The sequence below is a fragment of the Phoenix dactylifera genome, chromosome 8, assembly GCF_009389715.1.
Source record: "Phoenix dactylifera cultivar Barhee BC4 chromosome 8, palm_55x_up_171113_PBpolish2nd_filt_p, whole genome shotgun sequence".
NCBI lineage: Eukaryota > Viridiplantae > Streptophyta > Magnoliopsida > Arecales > Arecaceae > Phoenix > Phoenix dactylifera.
In genome coordinates this window covers 30,030,023-30,054,707 of record NC_052399.1, presented here as the reverse complement: position 1 = coordinate 30,054,707, position 24,685 = coordinate 30,030,023, and the positions used below count along the sequence as shown (strand labels likewise).

The 24,685-nt window shown below is 38.0% G+C and overlaps 2 protein-coding genes across 7 annotated transcripts in view; both read right to left on the bottom strand.

Annotated features, from left to right (window-relative positions):
• Positions 1–4,843: 4,843 nt before the first annotated feature.
• Positions 4,844–8,575, bottom strand: LOC103704966 (growth-regulating factor 1-like). The gene is made up of 4 exons (XM_039129495.1): positions 6,389–8,575; positions 5,885–6,281; positions 5,287–5,729; positions 4,844–5,180 (listed from the first exon to the last, which is right to left on the bottom strand). Exons 1-4 carry the CDS (start codon positions 6,585–6,587, stop codon positions 5,173–5,175), a joined length of 1,047 nt encoding a protein of 348 aa, XP_038985423.1. The 5' UTR covers positions 6,588–8,575; the 3' UTR covers positions 4,844–5,172.
• Positions 8,576–12,400: 3,825 nt separating this feature from the next.
• The window catches only part of LOC103704902, a 34,481-nt gene continuing 22,196 nt past the window's right edge, over positions 12,401–24,685 (bottom strand). For 3 of the 6 annotated variants that reach the window (XM_008788393.4, XM_008788394.4, XM_026803779.2), the window contains 7 exons: positions 22,935–23,009; positions 22,754–22,804; positions 20,813–20,890; positions 18,350–18,484; positions 17,273–17,380; positions 14,543–14,608; positions 13,292–13,894 (listed from right to left, as the gene is read on the bottom strand). In XM_008788393.4, coding sequence (XP_008786615.2) covers positions 13,826–13,894; positions 14,543–14,608; positions 17,273–17,380; positions 18,350–18,484; positions 20,813–20,890; positions 22,754–22,804; positions 22,935–23,009 — 582 coding nt within the window. In that variant the 3' untranslated portion in view covers positions 13,292–13,825. Of the gene's footprint in view, positions 12,732–13,291; positions 13,895–14,542; positions 14,609–17,272; positions 17,381–18,349; positions 18,485–20,812; positions 20,891–22,753; positions 22,805–22,934; positions 23,010–24,685 lie in introns of those variants that run through there. The other 3 variants (XM_008788396.4, XR_003385233.2, XM_008788395.4) reach the window with 3 other exon arrangements.

The following is a 24,685-nucleotide window of genomic DNA, read 5'->3' as shown; positions in this document are numbered from 1 at the left end:
ATGTATGCACTGAAAAAGTAGACTATAGGTGTTTTGCAACAACAAACCAATTCTTAGTGGCACAGGCAATAATACAATTTGTATCCTTTTTCTATATTTGTTAAAAAAAGATAAAAAAACTTCAGCACTGAATTATGAGAGTGAAGATTAGCAAGAGGGTAGTGCAGCTTCAGCTCTTGCAGCTAAAAAGCAACCTTTCTTTGATGTTGTCTGATTTAGGAAATAAGAAGACTGTACAAAAGGAAAGCAGGACAAGTTAGGTGCTAAAAATTACATCCATCTCTAATGGCCAAAGAAGTGGATTTACTGTATAGGCACTGTGGTCTCACTGTAACGGCTCGGAAATCATTCCAATAAATCCAATCCTTTAGATTATTCAATTTCAATGACCCTTGGTATAAATTCAGGATCGAGGTCATTGAAAGGTTCATCACCACCTAGGGTTGTGGGATTATGGTGCCGGCTGGAAATCACACATCTCAAAGGGGACCAATTTCAATGGGAGTGTTTGCAGGTCCCAGTGAAGGCTAAGGTTGGAGCATGGAAGCATCTAAATATTGCTAGTTATGGCCTTTTGGAGGCAGTTCTTGAGGTGCTTCTTGGGGTGGAGACCATGAGGGACCATTGTCTCTGGTCTCTGGTTGTCTTCTTCTGGGGTGAATTCTGTTGCTGTGGGTCCATTTTCCCTACATTGCTTTCTGTAAAAAGCCGGGGGTGGAGCCCAGCCCAGCCCAGCCCAGCTTTACTCAGATTTCAGGCAATGAGAGGGGTTCCACACGCGCGTTTCACCAGTTGAGTGCTGGTTTACCCCACCTCACTGCTGGGAAATCCCATGGCTAACTTCTACTGAAAGTTATTTTGGTGAAAAATGTCCACAGTAGTAGTGTTTTCAGATAACACCTTGTCCATCTATTTGTGCTTCACTGAGAATGTAATTTGTTCTGATGCTACTAATGGAAACATGCAATAAATATTTAAGCTGTTATTTGGTTGCTAATGATTGTAGATATATGATATTTGGCTGTTTTTGATTGTACAGTTAAATCTTGAGCTTGGTAGAGTGCATGTAAGGGTATGATTTAATTCCATGACATAATTAGAGCTGTGGTGGTATGTAGCTTAATATAAGCATGAAAGTCATCGAATTAAAATTGTTCGTTATAAGTAAAATATTTATAAATTATGTTGTTTTTCTCTTCTTAGCATCTTGCATTCTTTGCATTTTTTAACCTTTTTTTAAATAAACATGCTCTCCCTAAAACTGTTTAAGCATATGAAAATGATGAGGTTATAAATTATGCATCCTTTGGAGTTTGATCTAGTTGGAGTAAATACAGTTGGACCATGAATTATGGCCAAGGTTGGATTTGAAGCACAAGTCATTGGCACCCAATCCCTTGTAGCTTTACCAATTGCACTCGGTAGCATTGTCTATCTGAATGTTTATATGCTGTCTCCATAATAGCCTTCCTTTCTGTAACTAGACCTATGGATAGCAAAATCATGGATGAGTTTGCAAGATTCAAACTACATGCTTTCTTCTAGAGCTATATGAATTTGTAATTACAAGTAATTGAACATCCATGTAAGTGTAGGTACCAACAATTGGAACTGAAGGCAGTATCGCTACATGAAATTGCAAAGACTTGCTATTTATTTAATGTTTCTTTATCAAAGATATACTATGAGCTAAGGAGCTCCTTAGATGCCTCTTAAATAGATAAATAAATAAATGGTAATCCTAATATACTCTTGAAAGGATAGCTATGATGGTCCTCTCCAAATTCAAAACCCAAATTGTTGAACATGATCTATACTAAATTACGTATTTTGGTGCTTTCCAACCTAGTCATCAAATAGGTATCAAAATGAATAGTTTAATAGCATAATTCTATGTTTAATTATGATCTGATCATCAAAATCAAGTGAGTTTAAGCCGATCAAATATTATAAGATGTGTAGATCATGATCTATAATATGAGTTTTTAATTTGTATACTCTATCATGTATACCATACTATTACAATTGATATCGTTTGTTTTTGTACTAACTTGATACATAAGTGAGGGACCACCGAAATGCATGAAGTTTAGTTTTTATATTTTTTTAATAATATAAATCATGTTCAACAATTTGGATCCTTAATTTAACCGGCCTATAATTGATTTTGAAAGTGGGAGAGCTATCTTTTCAAGAGTGTATTAGCGGTACTTTATATTTGAGTGTGGTTACCATTAAGGATTAGTTCATGGGATTGAAGAGAAACTTTTATTCAAGAAAATTTAAGACCACCAAAGCCCTAAAATGTTGAAATAAAGTAAATCAATTTTTGAGTATAATCTTTCAAAGTGAGGATTGGCTAACCTTCATCTCATCCTGGTTTTTGGATGCATAAGCTATGCCTACATCGAAAGAGCTGCTGTATGAGTATAATAATTTGTTGATTCTTGTTTTAGTACGACAATAGTCGGGTGGTTGTATGTCCCATGTCTATGGACGCTAGGGTACAGGGGGAGTTTTCTGGAATATGATATTCACACAGGGTGCTGTATGAGAAAAGCACTTCCTCCTGATGATGGCATTTGCGTGAATAAGAAAAAGACGGGGGCGGGGGTCGGCGTGGGGGTTGCCGCTTTGCTTCGTTCCGTGGGCACGCTGTACGCGTGGCATCGTCTGGAGGGAGGTACCTCCTCGGGGCTGGGCTAGTGCAATGACTTCAGTGCCCCTGGATTTTTGACAGATTAACCCTTAAAGTCTTCGGCCACTTACCACCGCATCAGCCAATTTTTCTGCCTTAAAATCCATGAAATAATGATTTTGAGGACCTCAGCCAAAATCTTACTAATTGAGGGAAAGTAATAGTTGACGAGTAATAAAATTTTAGAGTTTTCTCAGTGATTGCCTAGCAACTGGAGGCTTTTGAGTCTTGAGTGGTGTATTTCTACAAATTTTACCCTAGATAATAACAATATAGGTGGATCTCTCCCCTTTTCTCTCTCCTAAAAAAATTAGTAATTCAAAGCTCTAGATTAGATATGAAAATAATAAAAAAAAATCAGATGCTCGAAAACTAGTTTTCTAAAGAATTCTTAGGCTGAGCATCTAAGAATAAACCTAAAAAAAAATTATGCTCCATTTTATGAGTAAGCAAGTATTGCTTATATAGCGTAGTCAAATGCTTCTATCTTCTGCTTCTCATGAGCAAAAATCTCTGTGGCTCAACTAGATTAGCATATTTGCAATATCAATCATCTACCTTTCTTTTGTCCAAACACATGCTTAACTAGGTAGCTATCATGAGCTCCAATGCGCTGTTAATTTGTTATGGTCATATATGCCAAACAACCACATAATTAATAAAACACTAGAATTTTGCTCCTAGAACCACATAATTAATAAAACACTAGAATTTTGCTCCTAGAACCAAATAATTCCCCCCCCCCCCCAACACACAAAAAAAAAATCCATAAAAAATTCACTCATAAAGTTGCTTTATAAAACAAGTGATGACAATCATGTCTTGCCAGGGGCTTGTGCATGGCTGAGAAAGATCGCTTCCCACATTTCCCACATTATTGATGAATTCTGGTCTCCCAAGCTCCAGTTGGTCAACCAGTTTCCTAGACTATATAATTAGGCATCACCCCTCTCTCTCTCTCTCTCTCTTTCTCTCTCTCTCTCTCTCTCTCTCTCTCTCTCTCACACACACACACACACACACACACACACAGAAAGAGAGGAGCTGACTTGCATTATTACTGTTCACCACAGTCCCTAGATCTGATCATGTCATGGAGCTGGCCAGAAGGCCATGCTTGAAACAATGAAGTGACAAACAAGTATCTGAGGATCTTCAGTCTCTATAAACAAAAGCTAAATACATAGAATTCCTTCATTTAACTAGTTCAGAAAAAAACTAGGAGGGCCACCTTAGGAATCTCCGAGTATCACAATAAGCCAAAAATTACACACCTCTGTTCAACAACTGGTATTCTGTGAACTGCTAATTATTGGGACCATTGTCAACAAGCTGTTTCTATTGTGGAAGTGGGGTTCTAAGATACCTACAGTATGCCTTGGTTAGTTGATTTTACGTAGGGGAGTTGCTCTGTCCTCTATTCAGAATGCTCACTTGAAGAACAAAAACATTATGAGATGGGCATCTACTCGTTTTTTTTTTCTTCTTCTTTTTTTTAATTAAGACGGATGGACCATACAATTCTAGTATGAATACATCTAAAAAAAATTAAAAAATAAAATATCTCAAAATGCAGTCGAGACAGTTCTACAAAAAAAACTCTTCAGAATGGTTCGCTACATAAGAGGCGACCCAATTATCGTGTTTGCCTGGCTTCTTTTACAACAAAGGGGTCGCCAGAAAAGCAACGATTCCAGTACTAGGTTAAAGGAAGGGACCAGCAAGGAGGAAGAACATGCGGTCCCCTACCCTACACCGCCCAAACTCATGGCCACCGACCACTGTCAGGCCAAGGTTAATGGCTTCCTAAAGTGAGCACTGGAAAATTTAAGCCATGGTCCCGTGATTAGACAGCCACCGGTGACAAAACCAGCACAATCCAGGCCCCATGGCTGCAACATTATTCCACAACATGCAACATTGTCTGAATTTAAGGATTCCAAGTTCCAGCAATCCTACTTAGTGAAGGAAATCTAGTCAAGTGGAGTCATTTTGTTGTGCTGAACTACTAAGTTAATTGACATTTAGAAGCTCCTCTTAGTTGACATAATTAGGCTGTTAGCATTGAGTTCGATGGCTCAACTTTAAGTTGCTACTTTCTCAAAGTTTGAATGGATTGATTCTAAGCTTATAAACCATGCAAGCTATCTCATGGGTCCACAGAAAAGCCAGATAACTATTTATAAATAGATAACAGAGATAACAAAAGACATGATAAACATATTTATAGATGAAACAATCTACTGATTCCTAAAGGCTTCTCCTCAGCCATTGGAGCAAACAAAGCCAGAGGAAACAAAAAAGAGGAATGTAAAGTTCTCCCAGAATCAGTTGAGAAAGAAAAAGAACAAACAAATGGGTAGCAAGCAAGGAGGGGCATTGAAGCCCATTAGAAAACAGCTTCAGTCTGACAAGATGCCATGGAGCTTTGATGAGTTCTTTGGTCCCAACTCACACAGAAAGCCTTTCAGAACTCAGTCATCTGCAGCACAGAGAAACAATGAAGGATGGGTGATAAGAGGACTAATAAAACAATGAGGAAAACGATGTGTTGGGATGGAAGGATCATGAGGCAGTGAGGGATAAACCATTGCGATATCGGCAGCTGGTGACCGGGAAGTCGTGATGGGACATGGGAATGGAGATTGAGAGCTGGGTCTTCGAGTAGGCAGCAGCAGCAGCCTGGTTGGGGTTCTCCTGTTCCAAATCCACCCATGAGTCTTTGCTCTTCTGCGGCCACTCATCGAAGAAGTGGCGCAGAGGCCTCTGGCCCTCCTGCTCCCTCTCCGCCTTCACAGGCCTCTCCAGCTTGAAGTCAGCTCCCAGAACAAAGCAGTGCTGCTGCTGCTTCTCCTCCGCATCCCTCTCGCACTGAGCGTAAGCGCTCTGCTGCAGAGCAGAGCTCCCTTTCTTGCTCTCTCCAAGTAAACTCATTCCTAGTGGCCTGAACTGCCATGAGCTCTCCCTCTCACTTCCTGAGGCCTCTGAAAAGAAGCTGTACTCATCCACATCCTTCATTCCATGACAATACCTGCCATCCCGTTTTCCAGTCATTCACAACATTAGTTTTATATATATACATATATACATACATACATACATATATATATATATATATATATATATATATATAGAGAGAGAGAGAGAGAGAGAGAGAGAGAGAGAGAGAGAGATGTGAATGCAAACCTGTAGTCTTTGTCAGGTTGGGTGTAGGTTGGTGCGTCCAGATTGAAGTGGGGAGTGCTGAGGCCAACACCAGGTGGCCGGGAAGAGGAGTGGTAGGGATACAGAAGGTGGTAAGAGTCGGGGGTGGAGATGGAGAGAGGAGGGGGGTAGGGGGAGGGGTTGTGGGAGGTGGAGGAGGTGGAAGAAGTGGTGGAAGAGGGGAGGGTGGTGGCCAAGGACATTTCCACAGGCTTTCTTGAACGGTTCTTGCCTCTGTGCATGTGCCTCTCACAGTATTTGGAGTCTGGGTAGGCCTCTTTGGCACACCTCCATTTCTTCCCATCTGTTCTCCTGCACCTCCCTGGCTCTGGGTCATCTGCCTTCCTGCCAAACCCCACCTGGTTCCAGCCCCAGCTCACTGCACCACAGAGGCTCAGATCCCATTTTCCTCCCAATAAAACCACATAGAAGGAAAGCGGATGACAAGGACATATTTATGCAAATATATAAGAGAAGGAAGCTTACTTGAAGGCTGGGGAGGGAAGCCCAGAGTTGGGGAGGTGATGGTGGAGTCCAGCAGGTAGCTCCTCCTTAAGGGGAGGATGAGGTCGGAGGGGATGGGGATTCCTGAGGCCATATACTTGAAGATCAGAGCCTGGTGCTCCAGCTCCTGCCATTGAGATGGTGTGAAGGGATATCTACAGCTGCTCCTCCCACTCATCATCTCAAAACCAAAGCACAAGCCTAAGAACAGCAAGAGGAGAATAGCTGAGAGGAAGGAGGCAGGAGCTATGTCTTCCAATATCTATTGATATATTTGTATGGTGTTACATGCCACAACAAGGGGAGAGGAAAGGGTGGGGTGGGGGGGCCTGCTTGCATTTAATGCTGAGGAGTTTTGGAAGAGAGATTATACAAACACAAGTAGATTTGGGTGGGGATTATTTTATGATATGGGTGCATAGGATGGGTCATTCAGTCAAGAGGCAGAGTGTGGGCTGCAGAATCTTCTGTGTGGTTGCATGGATAAATCAAGGGACTCTGAGACTTGGTCTAGACTTAAAAAACTAATATCAAGGGAAAAGAAAAAGTGAGAGGGTGGTGGAGTGATGATATATAGTGCATGCCTTTCCATGTCATTTGGGTAAAAGCCACTAGTTTAATGCTAATGGCTGTCAGAATGGTTGCAGGTGGTGCTGCCACCTGGGGGCAGTAGACTCCTGCTCCTCTTATTATCATGACAGAGCGCAGGAGCAGCAGCAGCAGCAGCAGCAGAAGGGGCAGGAGCAGGTCTGTCAAACCAGAGGAGTGGAGAGAGAGCTCCTCTCCCTATCTTTAGCTCTACATTTCTCTCTCCATTTCTTCCTATCTCTGCAGCAAGCTGCTGTGCTCTGGTGACTTTTGTTGCTGTTGTCTTCTGCCAGCTTTACGGAAACTCATAAACAAAAGGGCTGCTGTGGGGGACTAACAAGGGGGGGAAAAAACAGAACAAAACAAAATGTTAAAGATGTGGAACAGTGAGAGAGAGAGAGAGAGAGGCCTTAAGACATTTGTAATTTTACTGCAGCTTCCCACTTTTTGCTGCTGTTTCATCCTTTCTTGCCTTCCCTTAGTTAATTTTTATGATTTACTCGGTTCTTTTTGCGTCCCTTTATTGGGATTCCTCTTTTCCTCACCTGAAGCCGGCTCTGTTTTAGCTTCTTCTTTGAATTTGGGAAAATAAGAGTCGTGACAGAGACTGAGTGCTGTTATGGTCACCAACTGGTAAGGAAATCGAGAGTTCAGATTTTAGAATGTCGCCTCCCATCTTTCACCAATTACGTCTTGTACTTGGATGGTTAAAAATACTTCATTGGCAGGCTTTACAAAGAAAGCAGGGAGGAGAATTATAGGGGTTAGGTTACAGGAAGGTGATTGGATCTCAAGCTGGTCACGAGAGTACTGTCTCTGTTCAGTCTCCTTTAATATAACTTTACCTAAGTCCCCAAGCGTTTGATGGAGTTTTTGGATGTGATTTGGGTGAAGACATTCATCAGATGCTTATGATGGTACACCGCACTAAAGAAGTCCATTGTTGTTCCCACAATGCGAAAGTTGGAACAAAATGAGAACATTTGGGCCTGGATTGGACTTTGCTGGCCATTGCATCCTGTTCAAATGACTGTAAAGCAACCAAAAAGCATGTAGGTTGGGAAGGAGGTAGGATTGATTTCCACAGCAGCAGTTCTCTGGCTTCTTTCTGAGCACAGGGCAGTGGGTGGAGGGGATGGCTCCATTCCTCAATAAATCCTTGTTGGCTTCATCTGGGCATGGGTTGATTTATGAGGGGCTTATATGTTACCTACCCTTCAGCCACCAACTTGTCACAAAGATCAGAAGGATGTGATATTATGTGAGTAAAATCTCTTTCCAATCCTTGCTCAGCTTTGCAATTCCTTAATAACACCAGTTGAAGCTCTATGTTGGTCATGGCCCAAAGTTCTTATCAGCATTTATGTGAGACCAGATGTGGATGGTAGTGCTAAAACTAAATTAGACAGTCTATTTTGTATGGTCTTACTTGTTTGGGACAACAGCCACTGTAATAGTAAGTCATGGCCATTTGACCAAGCAAGTGCTGAAAAATTTTATTTTATTTTTTTCATATTACAGATTGAATGAATGATTCAATCTGTAAACAACACCATAGTTGAACTAAGGTATGTTGACTGCAACCTGTCTATATAATTGTTATTAGGTACAATAATGCAATGGAGGTTCCCTTTGACTGCTATTACTATCAGTCAGTGCCATAAGCTGTTGTGCCATTGGAATGTATGGGCTGATATGCATGTGATTACTTGCGCATATGGCTTAATTGTGACTTGTAATATTGTTGTTTGTTATTCAACACTCAAAAGGAAAAATACCATCAGAGCTGGTCCTGATTGAAGCATTTAGCAAAGCAAGATGTATAAAAGCCAATTCCTAATACTTGGGTTAAGGTTGGATAGATGGCTAATGCTGATGGCGGTGTCATTGCTATGTATGTACGTATGTATGTACGTATGCATGTACGTATGTACGTATGTATCTAACTAATTTTATGTCTTTTTATGTTTTGGTAATGTTTATTCAGGCAAACATCAGAAGGCTATTCTCAGACAATCTTCCAGTCAATGGGTACAATAACCACTTTTACTGAAATAAAGTATTCTAGAGAGGTTGAATAATTTTGTTCAGATTATTGGAGATATTTTGTTTTGATTTTTTAAGAAACAGAACATGTCCATTTACTACAAACAACATCTATAACAATGTCATATTTCAAATTTCCCACCAGACAAATTTTTTTGACTTATTTTTCAAGAACACTGGAAAAAAAAATACAATGTGCAAATATAAAACAATAAAACTACAGAAGCACTTAATCAAGTTTTCTTTTCACTCACCATTCACCAACCAAATAAGGCCTAGATGGTTGTTGTTTTTAATTACTCTGCATTTTCCCACCATTTGCAAGCCAAACTTGGAACATTGTTTTTTGCTCTCTCTCTCTCTCTGTGGGGTCTAAACTCTAAGAGCCTTAGGCCATGCTCTTTTTCTATGCAAAACACTATGGTTCCAAAATGACCCTACACAAGTATTGTCCCTATGGTGTCCCTGGGGAAGGGTATGGTGGAGACAGGTGCCCCTTCCCCATTCCTAGGTGACAGCAGGGCTGGTGCTGCTGCTGCTGCTTCTGCTGCTGTGTTTGGCAAACATGGCAATGTGTTTGGTGGGGTGGGTTCAGCATCCTCCAGTGTGTTTTGCACAGTGCTGCAGTGGTGTTGAGGGGGGTTGCGGGGTGGGTGGGATTGAAGGGCGTAAGAGAGAATGAATCATGATAGCAGAGAGCAGCAGAGAGCAGCAGAAGCAGCAGCACAAAAAGCAGGGGAAGGAGAGCAGAAAGGAGGGTCTTTGTTTCTTTCTGGGTCTTTGTTATGCTGCCATTGAAATGGGGGGGTTTCCACCACCCCCACCCACCCCCCACCCACCCAAATTCCTCCCACCACCACCTGGCTTCAGAGAAGATGGCAGGTTTTGGGAGCCCAAGTGCACTGCACCTCTGTCAGCCCACACATGCCCTCAATCCACTTTTACCTCCCTCTCTCTCTCTCTCTGTGTGTGTGTGTGTGTGTGTGTGGGTGTTGAAACCATTTCCCAAGTTGTTTTTTTTTTTTTTTTTGGTAATAAACTGTTTTTCTGGAAAGATGAATTCTTATTTCTTTGTGATAAGATATTGAGAATTCATATTAATGTTGTGTTTGTTTCTGCAATTTTTTTATGGGGGCAAAAAGGGTTTATTTTAGGTGTCAGTGGACCACTGTCTCCCTTATGCTACATACGCATTTTTACTTGTGCAGTACACTACCAATATATTAATGACTATTATAATGTATTTAGCACCTTCATTTGAGATTAGGAGTGTTTGATAAAATTGAAGTAAAATTTATCTACAAGTTATAGTCAGTCATATGAATGTGACTTGCCGATGATATTTTTTTGCTTAGCAACCAAAGATCCTGAATTCATCGAGTGATCATCGATGCTGCATCGAACTCAGAAATTTATGGCACTGAGTCATTGGATGGCTTTGCTTTTGAATCTAAACACCGAGGTGGTATGTCAATTTAAACTATGCTCTTTTCTTGCAAGAAAAGATCAATTTTGTTTCAAAACAACATGCATTAGGAGTCTCTAAACAATTCTTCTTATGCATTTGTTTAAAATATTGCCCATCTTTTAAACTCAGATCCATCCGTTCTTTGGGAAGAAAAAAAAACACAACCTTTTCCTGAAAAATAATAACAAGTGGATTTTTTAAGCAAAGTCGACAAATTTCAAAGGAGGCCATGTTTTTCAAGAAAATTTATTTTTCAAATATTACATAAAAGGATTTTTCATGCAAGACTCTCCCTCAATCGCCAACAAGTGCCACAATGGATCACTGCAGGGAAACAGTTGGGAAAAGGATTGTACTTGGAACGCAAAAATGGAACTCTCTTAAAATGCGACTAAATTTTTCCTCCTCTGGCTTGTACAGAATTTTTTGGGGCATACACTGGATTCCTGGCCATTATGCAACAGTCTTAAGGCAGGGACATCAGAACCTTTTTTTCTTTTTTTTGTTCAACAATTTTCCAAAACGGACCACCTTCACTGCATGGGCATCAAAGAATGAAAATTGCAGGCGAAGGTTAGAAGCCCAACAACCATTCACTCAACCTACAAGATCCCATCTCCACAGGCTATTGGATTGGACACTGGACTCCTTACAATTGGTTGTTCTTTTCTTAGACTTGGCCTCCCATTATTGACCCAAAAAAAAAAAAAAAGGTTGTATCCTCACACTTGCAAATGTTCTACCATATCTCTACGGGCATTTAGTATGGGTATTCACCCCAAGAAGAAGAAAGGTGATATGGATGAGATGATAAAATCACCATATTTGGTTACACCATAGTGACCATGCGTGATTTCAAAGGAGCCCCAATTTTTATATATTGCTGCCCAACCTGGTGATAGAAAACCTATTCTCGAGAATGGACATCCAAGATCATCCCAGAGCAACAATCTTACGCTGAAATTTGGAGATAAATATGATTTTCAATCCACCAAAAGAATTAGTCGGTCAATATATTATTAATATATTATGCATATATATTGACATGACATATATAATATTTATAATAAATTATTAATCATATTATTGTCATATTATTAGTCCATTACATTTTAAATTATAATAGAAATAATATTATTATGCTATATATTTATACTATACAATTATTTAATATATCAATTCTATTTATCTTATTTTCCTCATTAAAATAAATATTAATATTAACATGATAATATTTATAAGTATAAATGAAAATATTAATTCTAGTAACAATTAACATACTTTTATGGCATTAATAATTTATAAAATTAATAAATATATTTTTAAAATATATCAATAATCTTAGATTTTCATAAACTCACAATGGATATCCAAAAACCTTTAATTATTAAAACACCGCAAACTAAATATGCAATGATCCCAAATCATCAAGGATCGAATCATCCTAAGATAAGAATCATCTATAATCACCTGGTGATCCCATTCACTTCAAACGAAAAGAACGAAGCCATGGCTTCGGGAATGAGGGGTATGATCCAAACAATTGGCACGAGAAAAGCCCTGAACCATTTTCCTGGGATGAGTCAGGTTCAACTTTTCTTTTTCCTTTTCTTCTATTATTTTTTTTTTAAAAAAAAAGGATTAACGGCCAAACCGGCCACCATGCACAAAGCTCAGTTTCTAAACCGGAGCTGCCAGAATACAGTAGTAGTTAAAACAAAAAGGAAACTAACAACCTAGCTTTCGACCTTCAGGCTTCAGCATGTCCATCTCCTGTCCAACGTTACCTTCTCATTCCCCCTAATTATAGTATCCAAGTCTCCTGAAATGGATGCTTTCAGTAACTGCATGAGAGCAGAAGCTTTATGTTACGAAACACCTGAGAGCAGGAATTCACAGGCAGGCCCCCACCAGGAGGAACACAGCATTTTACAGTCACAACATATGTTGCAGATCCCATACAAAGAGAATGACACTTGGAGACAATCATTTTGGCATCCCATAATGACATTGAGAATTCTTTGCTGAGAAAAATTCCCCCTGTTGTTCTAATGAAGAATCCTGACCAACTATATTTCAAACAAGAAAAATGCCATAACCAAGAGAATGAGACCAACTATCCGAACCAAGAGAGATGTTTGATTGACCCTGTCTTGCCTTCTCCTCATGAAGTAGAAGCAGGTGGACCAGGTGCTACCACAGCCATTAGCATCCAAGTTGCCACTAGCACCAAAACAAAAAACAAAAAAGGCAGCACAGGTAAATTGGAACATGGCAGGTATCTCCTCCAGGGTCATGACATGAGCTACGAAAGATTAGTATTTCTTAGGGAAATGGATAATTTTTTAAATTAAGATTTCATTCACTATCTTTACTTTTTGATTAGTGGCTACCTTGAGGCTTCATGAATGGTTAACAGATTAACTTCCTTTTAAAACACTAGTGCAGTCGTTGAACTCATATATATGTACCTTTGAAATCTCCCATCAGTTTAGAGTAAAATCCTATAGCAATTAGTGTAAGGCAACAATAAGCTACACCCACACAAACAATGCAATTCTTAAGGTTGATGAGAAGACAGTATTGTCACATAACTCTGCATGGTCATGCAAGCAATTCATTCCATGAACTTGTACTATATGACGCCATGGCATCGAATATATATAACCTGCATAAAATTACATCACAGTGAATGGGTACATGTAATGATGAGGTCCTGTTAACCTTTATCACCAATATAAGCACACAAAGGCTCTTGAATCTGAAGACCTAAAATCCAGTAATTTCCTCCATAATGCAAACAAAATTTTTTAATATGTAACGTCGATCTAAGCAGGGTTCATGAATTATAAATTGTTACAGCCTTCCAGAAATAGTTAAAATTAAATCAACCTCGACCATTAACTATATTTACAGACTTCAGAGAATTGCTCTTCTAGCTGGCTGTAAATTTTGGTCAGAACTTTTTAGTTGCATCACTTTCTTAAGAGCGGAAGATATAATTAGGACCAAAAAGTGGAGCATCTTTGAAGTAGTAATAGATACATGGAAAACATGAGGAGCCGCACCCAATGTGTAGCTTTATCTTTGAACCATCTCAAATCACAAATTTTCTTTCAGACTTGGTAACTTCAACTGTTTTGATTAATCTGTTATTCTACAGCAAAGTTGACAAAGATAAAGAGACCTAAATTTGATATTAAGTTGGCTGGGATATGAATTTAATGGGTGGAAGAAGATAAAGAAACAAATTACATGGGTTGCTTTCATAACTCTATTTTCTGGTACCTTTGTTACCAGCATCTCCCACAGCAGCTCTAGTCCTTTTGGTAGAAGGAGAGAACAAGGTCTGTATGTACAGAAAAAAGCTGGGTATCCACAAAAAGCTGCTCCCACATGTAAAAGAAAAGACGTACCAAAGTAAGTACGGAAAATAGCTATACCACTGTACTTGAAACAGTTGCAGCAGAAAACTATATCTTTTCCTTCATATTTTTGACTCCATTTTAACACATATACAGTAGCAAAATAATTATTGCATATTAGTCCATAATGAAAGTTGGCTAACATGTTTTGACCTTCCAAGCTCTGACACATAATCATTAGGTTATAATATAAGAGAAACCTGATTATTAACAAGCAATAGAATTAGTGAATTTGTGAATAATACTTGATAACCTTGTCTCTTCTTTTTTCAAATACCATTTACAAGTTACAACCCTAGATTCTACTGGCAAAGATTAAGTAGAATTTGGAAACAGAAGCGAATATGCCAATGGTTAGAGCAGATTTCTGAAATTTTCTACTGAGTGAAATCTTCATGCAACTTTCAAGTAGTTCAAAATTTTATCTTTTGAACATACAAACAAGACAGTGATACTGCTGTGAGGTAAAATTGATGGTTCAATAGATGGATTATACCCTGACCTGAATTGCTCATGGATTAGAGTTGGAATAAGTTATAATTGTCTAATTTTCAAAAAGAAATCCACAAATTAGCGAAAGAAAAAGGTTTGAGTGTCCAATATGCATACCTTCATAAAAGACCTGTCGCGATTTGGAAACGAATCGATAAAACTCTCTTTCAAAAGTAATGAAACCTAAACAGCAGCAAACATACAAAAGTAGTTCAGGGTCAAACCAATAGAGTAAGACTATCAGTTCCAGCAGTAGAAACTGATGAAAGTTAACTATAAACTGAATGAATACATACATAAAAAAAGAATTTTAAGTCAGATTATTTTAACAACATTTATGAAACATTTGACTGTAAATTTGCTTACTTGAATGAAGATAATATATGTTTAATCATTATTCAGACATAAGTAAATTTGCTTACTGATATAAAAGCTTGAATTAACATGGAGAAGCATGTAAAATATCCCCCACTTTTCTGGGAACTTCCCAAGGGCTGAAAAACCATGAAGTGGAGTCTACTCTAGACTTCAGAGTAATTTGAACGTTATTCATATAGACAGATATATAGACAAAGAACTTCGGAAAATATGTATTGTGTCAACATGAAAGGAAAAGCTAATGAGAAACTTAGTTGTAGAGGAGATAGATCTAGCCTATTGCCCAGGTGGTCATCCAAGCACCTATATGACCAGATTATCGCAGAGGCAACTTAGTGCAGAATCGATCAATTTTCAGTTCGACAACTTCATTTACATAACTCACGCCCAACAAACACGTGCATGTCAGACACAGATACATGATAAACATATTGTACAAGTATACATTAAAAATGTCAAAAACCTCCAATTATAATGCAATCTATAAAATCCAGAATAAATTCATGAATGCATGATAGAAGTAATAATATATGCCCTTGTTGTCTTATTAGCTGAACTGATAGAGATTCTTAAGCTTCCTTGGCTATCTAACTTGTTAGAGGTAGGAGCTCAGTTTTAGGGTTTCGAATGATAGACATTTATTGATCACTTGCTTTATACCTCGACTTAAGTTTGTTCTTATTCCATAATACAATCTGATTTTCTTCCGGCTCCAATACCTTGGCATAAATATTATAAGAAAACATATTTCACACATACACACAAGCATCTATACATCTATATGTAATTTATGTATATGCATAGTTTCCAATGCTGGCTTGCGTTGGTCCATGCCAGTCAGCATATATCATGCCAGGCTAGATTCAACACCCGACACTCAATCAAAACCAAGGTTGGCGGAACCGTCCTGTACCGGGTGGCTTGGAAAGTGCCGAGTCGTACCAACGGCGGACTGGGACGGTTTCGACAACCGAAACGAAAAGCATCCGACGAAAGAGGAGAAGAAAAGAAAGTAAAAGAGCGAGTGGCGGAGGGAGGGAGAGGGAGAGAAAGAGGGCCGCGGAGGCCGGCAAGCCACGCGAAGGGACCCCTATTTCGAACGAAACAGGAGACTAGAGGCAGAGCCCCTCCGAGCAGCTCGTCGGCCTCCACCGGCCCCCCGCCGGCCTCTCTCTTTCCCTTCCTCTCTCCCCCTTCTCTCTCTTTTCCTCTCTCCCGTTCTCCCTCTCTCTCGCCTCCTCAAATGTGTCGGTACAGGGCCGACACAGAATAATACAGAGACGTATCGAGACCTTGATCAGAACCAAAGTCCGCCGTACCGATACCGGTCGGCGTACCGGTGGCGGTCCGGACCGGTACGTGCCGGTCCTGTATCGGTCTCGTACCGGTACGGCAGTCGTACCGGCCGATTTTTCAATGAAAAGCTTCTAGTACCGAATCCCATGCTGATCCGGTACCGATCCCTGCCCGGACCGGTTCATACCGGCCCGTGCCGGCCGGTACGGCATACCCTGATCAGAACATAAACTAATAAATCCTTATATAATTAGTTTGATTTAAAAATGGCTACTATTTCCATGAACTTTGTTCTAACACAGGACGTGTCAGCATGGAAACATGCATTTCTTTATCTCCTTGTGTATGTATATAGATGTATGTGTAAAGATGCAATTATTCTAATATCTAATATATTATATCTAATATGTGTGTATATCTAATATAGTATTTTGTATGCTTTTGTGACAGTCTAGGGCCTGGGTTACCTATTTAATAAAATAATCGAGTTCAAGTTTGGATCTTTGACCTGCTTAATAAAAAAGTCAAGTTTCAAGTTGACGGATTTTTGAACCATCCTATATCTGACCCAATGCGAATATGATCCGACCTGATTGCCACCCTTAGTCTAGGTAGTGTCTCCTAGTGTCCTAATGCCTATCTACTGTCTAGTCAGTTCCCTCCAATTATCCTCTATAGGTACAAGTTCTTAGCTCTCTTAAAATGTCCACATAACCTCAGTAGACTCTAATTTAAATCACATCTTACATAAAAATAATATCAATATTACAGCAAATTTTGGTTTGATGTCATCTACAACCTAGGGTTGTGTTCAAGAAATTCATGCAGTCATGCAATTAAACATGCTATAGAATATAATAACATGAAAATAAACTATAGGAATTTTTCGTGACACATATGCATACATATGCGTATGCATTTATGCACGTATGTATGTATACTTATACATGCATACATGCATGCATACATGTTCGTGTGCATTTATGCATGTATGTATGTATACTTACACATGCATGCATGCATACATATGCGTATGCATTTATGCACGTATGTATACTTACACATGCATACATGCATGCATACATATACGTATCCATTTATCCATGTAGTTACGTATATTTTTACATATATCATGATGCTACAAAAAAAAAGTAATCAAGTTCAGAAAGAAACCTTGTCATTATTTGATTGCACATTTGTGATTGTATGAGATCTTAAATTGGAGCACAGAGAATCTAGGTAGGATCTAAGAACTGCTAAGAAACCTTTAGCAGCTTCAACCTGTAAATGCAGGAAAATGGGAAACAGTGCAGAGGATCAAAGAAATGACAGAAAAAGTTTTAAACAATTAAAATCTTTCTTTTTGCTGGATTGAGAAAATTAAGCTTGACTGAAATTAGTCCTGAAAGGAGGTGGTACTGTGTCATATACTACTGTTGATATGCGCTACAGATTATAAAGGATGTCAAACATGCTTCACAATTATGCTTCTTTGTCCCCCCATTGTGCAACCCACTGCCTACAAGCCTCTTTTAACCCAGCCAACAAAAAATAAGGGGAACAGAGGATCAAGCTAAAGCTTTTTTCCCCAAAAAACACACAATAACGACAGCAAATAGCACTGTATCTGACATAATTAAGTCATTGTTTTCTTTTCCCACAAAATCCAAGACACAGCATTGATATCTGGCACAATTGCTAATGAAAATGTTCAAATGAATATTGCCTTTTATCATAACAATCACTTTTAGGCCATACCGCAAAGATGAGAGCAAATGTGCGCCAGTTGCCGAGTAAGACATAGGTTATAAAAATGAGCATGATAGAATAAATCCTCACACAATACCAACAGTTACGAAAGGCATATTAACCTAAATAAATAATTTTAGAACTTCACAAAACTAATTAGTCAATCTTTCACCTCCTCCAAATGAGGCTAAATTATGACCACTACTAATTGCACTGGAAGTGTTTAGGTGCTTTTTTTCACATGGTAACTAAATTATCAACACATTTCTAATGAAAGTGGCAGGAGAAGCTCTGGTTCTTATTGCATTTCATCATATGAGGCATGTGCCTAAAAAATGCATTACAAGGTACTGCCTTGCACCATGACAAATTTTCTATTGTCAATGATTTTACGCTTATTAAGTTCAATTACTTGAATAATAAAAGGTATATAAATGGATATAAGAAGTTATGAATTTAAGAAAGAAAGATTATAACTAGTTTAAGTCCTCAAGAACTTACCTGGATATCCGTGCACTCATAAATTGGTCTTTTTCTTGCTAGAAAGCTTTCACCTACAAGCGTTGCATGATATGGACTTAGAGATGCAAGCAACTCTTTTTGTCGGGGCAGTTGTGGCATTGAAGATGACCTCACCTACTTGCGCAATGAAACGGCTAATCAGAATTCTTATATTTATAGTAGCAATTAGAATCCAAACTTCAGTACATGATAGAGAATTATTTCCACAGAAGTTGCTATAAGTAATTACAGCAATGAGGAGAAAATAATCCGCATCAAGATATGCAGAAAGAATTATTAGAGAGAGAGAGCTCCAGCACATATGGAAGGTCAGAAGAACCACTCTATAGATTACAAAGCCACAGCAACAACGAACAATCTGCATCCCAACTACATGAATTCGGCTTTCTCATAATACATCTCAGTAAGGGAGGGTTTATTTTTTATGACCTTTTAAACTACCTTACTAACAGTTTTGGATTGTGGTATCTTAACATATTTGAGCAGCTACTATACTAGTTCAAGGAGACATTCCCAAACAGATTTACGCAACAGAACTTCGCTGATTGTTTTGGTCCATTAAACTGTCACATTTTAGACATAAAGTACAACAGAACTTCACTGATTGTTTTGGTCTCTTAAACTGTCACATTTTAGATATAAAATACAGATACAGTAGTGGGGTATCTCTAGATCTTCTCATAAAATTCTCCTCTAATCCAAATTTAAATGTCTGTTTTAGGAGGAAAAATAGGAGCAAACATTAGGACCGTAAAATTCCTACCTATAAAAGGGGGAAAGAGGAATTATACAAAGACTCGTACCAGTTATCATTATAAAGTCCAGAGATATACAAGAGGTCTTGTCCCATTTTCCTGGTTCAGCATTGTGGAACCTGAACTAGTATTTCGATCAAGCATTGAACTATGTGACCATAACAATGAAACGACCTATTGATTAACTATTAAAAATAGTTTCAAATGGCTTAATTGAATAAAGAGTATTAATGACTATAAAACTTTATTATCATGTTTCAGAGTGGATCATCAACTCTTGGAAGCATAAGCCCATATCATATTCCAATATTTAACCCACAATTTCTGCATCAATTATACAGGTTTCTAAGAGTCCAATATTTAAGCTTACCAGAAAATGCAAAATTTGAATTCCTATTGAATCCCACATAAAGACACCAAAAATATTCCAACACAATCTCAATAACTCAAAAAAATTTGTAACCCAACCTACACTGAAGTAGGAATTGCAGATACTAAACCCGCTCAATATGGGATTTCAGAAACATCTGATGTTCTAAATAATGGCTGCTTTGGCTGCGTGGTCATCTGCGTTAGTGTTTTGCATCATCCGCACATGGATGGTGATCAACTATGTCATTAGTAATTCATGCTGCCACGTTGACTTACAACATCTTATTCAACATGTTATTCTTGATTATCAACATTTTTATCCTCTAATGTATTAGTTCTTCAATTTAGTTTTAGGCTGCCTTTGCTTTAACTTTTCATGCCCGCCCACCTAGCACCTAAACATTAGGCAGCCTCCTAGCTGCCCATCTCTCACCTTATTTCTTTAGTCATCTGGAGTAATTTAGCCAAATTGTTTTGATTTTATTGCATATTTGGGTTGACATATATATATATATATATATATATATACTTAACAAGTTGGTCCTGATCGTTATCAAGTGAAGACAACCGGTACTAGTATTTCTTAGTAATTTGCTGGTCTCTGGATGCTACATACCTCCAAGCAGTTCCACTTGAACTGCTTAACAAATAGCAAATCTTATGCAAAACATTAACTTCGTTATGATTCTGTTTGATTTTATTAACAGAACAACAATGCCCTGGACAATGAATCTCTCTGAAACCTAAATATATGCACATCTTCAAGCAGTCTTATTTAGCATGCTCCCCGCAATATGATAAGAAGAAAATTGAAACAAGAATTTTAAGCTGAGTGACGTTTTGATATAGCAAATTTCCAAAATTCGAGATATAAGGTGATTTAGTATCAATACTTATTGATGTTTATCACTGAATTAATAACAATATTCTAAGAACCTCTATCAGACCTAAATATACAAATTTTAGCATGTTAATTGTAACAACTTATACGCCACACTGGTAGCAATACCAGAGGAATAAGGTCAAAACAAGAAATATGAAACGAGTAATCCTCATGCTTAGTTCCTGAACATATTATCCTTATAAGAAGAGAACTGTTAATGTTCAGTATGCGAGGCCAGACTCCTTTAACTGTGAAGCCTCCACATGCCTTATTTAATAATAATAATAATATATGCAATAGAGCCCACATGCCTTTTCTTCTCTAGTCACCCTCCCCATCCCACCATTCTCAAAAGGCAAATGCATGGCACAAGTAAAATACCAGTCTGCATATAACTACAAGACACATCTAGAAGTAAAAGACACTGCTCACCTGGTTCTTGTTAGCATCAATGAGAATGACATTTGCTAACTTTGGTTGTATGTCAGCAGTCTTACTCTTTATGCCAACCTACACATACAGCAAACGCTTTTTCAGAGAGAGAGAGAGAGAGAGAGCAATAAGATGAAGTCAAGTTGAAGAATGGTGATTAAGAAGATACAGATGATGTTCCACCGAAAGAAAAATCTGTAAAGCCGAGAATCTTTTTTTCAGCAAGGGTTCATGCACTCGTTCAGGAGTTTCAAAATAACTTAATTGCAAACTATGATCTATTGAGAATCTTCTTTTTCTCATTCTAGTAAGCTATAAGTTACAGCCAATGGACATCTTCTTCTATGCATGTCTTCATAGTAAATGTAACCTGGATTGTGCATGCGCAACGAGTTTATGCACGTGTGCTCATGCATAATTATGATGAATAAATTACAAAGTTCTAACATAGATAAAGCACAGATTTAGCAAGATTCTATCTAAAGAGAAGCAGATTGGTGTATAACAAAACTGTGCTTCCTGATGAACAAAATCTATTTTAAAGTTCTCTCTATAAATGATTGAAAAACCAAGGTACTGGATCTAGTTTCCAACTTCTTGGCAAAGCTGTCAGAATGGATACTTGACAGATCAAGTGGTTGCCTATGTCAATGACTTGTCAAGAAGCCCTCAAGGAGTATGTGCTTCGATGCTTGTTCTGTCTAAACATAATGAATTTAAACAAATGTTATGGTGCTTTTTTAAGTACCAACTTAAGACCTAATGGCTCAGAACGTATATTGAGTTAATTTAACCATATGAACCATCAAATAAGCAACTTAGACAAACAAATATAATTATTCTTTTTTGTTAAAATAGTGTGCGTACTTTTGCTCATTCATGGATCTAAATCCTAATATGACTCAACTAATTGCCTAACTCAGCTTCAGAAGCTCACCTATCATCAAGGATTGTCCAACAGTAGCTTAATTACCATGTCTGACCATCCAACAATGCTCTTCCTTAAGCAAGCAAGATTGAAACAAGACACTATAATATCAAAGTTAAGAAATTGAATTATTTGTATGTGGAATTGTTTTTCTAATCAATTTGATTATTTGAACTGACTCAGAAAACAATTCTAGCATGCTTAAACACATGAAGGAGCTCAGGCACTTGGAGGCTCCTCAAGTACTGAGGCATCCCCATCCATAGGTATAAACAGTGGCATGCTCACACAAAAAAATACAAGCCTAAACAAGGTTTTAAGTGCCATGGAGCATGATGTCCAGTGGCTGACAAAGCACATGCCATGCCAAGCATGTGCATAGCCCAGAAAAAAAATAAAGTAAAGTGACATAAAAATTAATTTTCTATCTGAAAATAGAAAAAGGGATTCAGTAGATGCTGAGTTGCCAATGCTGGATGAGTCCTGGCCTACTATGGCGTGTGCCCGCTGGCAAAGACAGCATGGGCCAGCATAAAACTGCCTAAATACCTAGTATTTTTGCAAGTTTACATTCAATATCAATGTATGCAGAGGATATGCATATTAGGTTAGTCTAGCATATAAATAAATGTTTAACTCTTTTCTTCTACGAAAGAAAAAAGTTAATAATGAGTATTGAAGTCATTAATTTCAGAGTTCTCTCTGCTCTTATCAACAATGAAATGGAACGCTTTTAATTAAATGCAAATATAGTTTCTGCCGGGTTAACGGGAAAGAAAATTGAAGGAATGCAAACATAGGCTTAAAAAATCATAAGGAGTGTTATGATTTCTAGGAAGGATATAGTCATGACTTAGCAAAGAGCTTGTTCAGTAATAGACTGCACGAAACATGACGTCAACCAATTCCTAATACCATCAATTTTATAACTTAGCCAAGATCCAAGAATTATTCTGAGATGATCCACAGTCAAAAGAAAATATGAAAGAGTTGAAGTATGTAAGGAAACTCACTATGTATGGAACAGGCGCATCCAAAAAGTCCAACATGTCATTTGGCAAAATCTGGATTTTATATGTTAAAGTTACTCATTGGTGGCACTATATATAATAAATATATAGAGCAGTTCTAAAGAAAATTCCAATATAGACAAACTGTCAGTAATGCAAGAAACAGAAAAAAAGGGTTGCATACTGGCATTAGTAGGCTCTGCCACTGATAGGGACGTATTAGTGGTATGACTGATAAAACTGCAGCAGATAAGATTCCCTGCACATCATACATAATATCAGGACCTAGTAACTCATGTCTAATTTGCAACACACGTGGGATGCATGTTTACTTCCTGACAGCATGAAATCTTGGATTTAAAGTCATTTGTATAGTTTCTTGAACTCCATTAATATAATTGACACCTTATTATCAAAAATAAATAAATAAATAGTAACAGGATCAAACACATAGCAGCAGATCTCAGTAATGTGCAAGGAAATAAAATCAGAAAGAAAATATTTACTGGAGCCACTTGAAGAATAAGGGATGTACACAGCTAGAATGCAGGTAGACAGCTCTTCTTGTAAAAAATAAAGCAAGTGACCAAATTTCGTTGGCTTCACGTCATTCATACAATGAGAAAAAGAAATAAAAATTTTGGTAATGAAGACAAAACACCCTTCAAGAGCTATGCGAATGCAAGCTCAGATAATCAGCAAAACCATTCTACCTCTGTTTTTGTGCTCATTCACTATCTATCTGCATGCAGTTCAAAGCACAAGCAGCAAGATATCTTGACTAAGCAACACGACATACATCAGAATCTAGCAAATAGATGAAGAAACGAAACAATTAGCAAGGAAATTTAATTGGGTGAACAAAATGCCAATATGATAGTTTTAACACTTAGAAGGATAGTTGTATTTCTGTATCAAATAATATTGAAGGACTAAAATATACAACCAACCACAATGGCATGTGGCCTTCCTATGTAGTGTCCATATACTTACAAGAGTAATAATGACCAAGTAATGAAATTATCATTGTTACTAGTTGTTGCCTTGGTCAAGTGCCTTAAACAGGCTATAGGACCACTGCCCAGATTATTGTACATGTATATCTATATATTTAGAAAAGCATGTACGTATACATGCTTAAATAGACACATTCATGCAAAAACCCCATTTTGTTAATCGTTTATCAATGATATTGAAACTAAGACAAGCCATTTTCATGTGCATTTTATAAAAAAAGGCACTGCATACAATTCACTTATAGACAAGTTACAGTTTGCTGAATGCCAACATCAACCTTCAAGTTGATGTTAGCATAACCTTTGGCTTCTTAATGAAATGTCTATCATTTGCAGAGAAGTATATGGTGATTCCTCCTAAAATCTATGACCAATCTATCGGCTTTGGTAGACCCTTGGTGTTCGCTTATTACAAGCTGTTAAGAAAAGATTGGGCTTTAGGCTTTTTTCATTTGGAAACTCCACATAATCATCGCAACTACATCTTAAACAAGGTTTCAAATATCGATAGCAGAACGGTACAGTATCAGGTACTGATAAATGGTATGAGCTTGCGTCCCATACCAACACAATGTGTACCGGTGTTGGAAACCTACCGAAATGATATGGTACCATTCATACCGTCCCATTCCAGCAGTATTTGAGACCTTGATCTTATAATTGTGATTGCATCCTCAAACATTTCATGCATGAACTCAACATTTCCCACCTAAATTAACTAAAGTCTTGGTGATTAACCAATATGGCTTAAACACAGTTTGGGCTTTGGATAATGCAGAATCCCAGTGTCTGCAAAATCTATAACATGGTAAAATAATTAAGGATCCAGGCTAATCTGAAAATCTCTTAAGAATAGTAAATAAGAGTTCTAAAATTGGGTACTTGGAGACATATAAGAGAAAGAAGAGAGTGGGAGAGC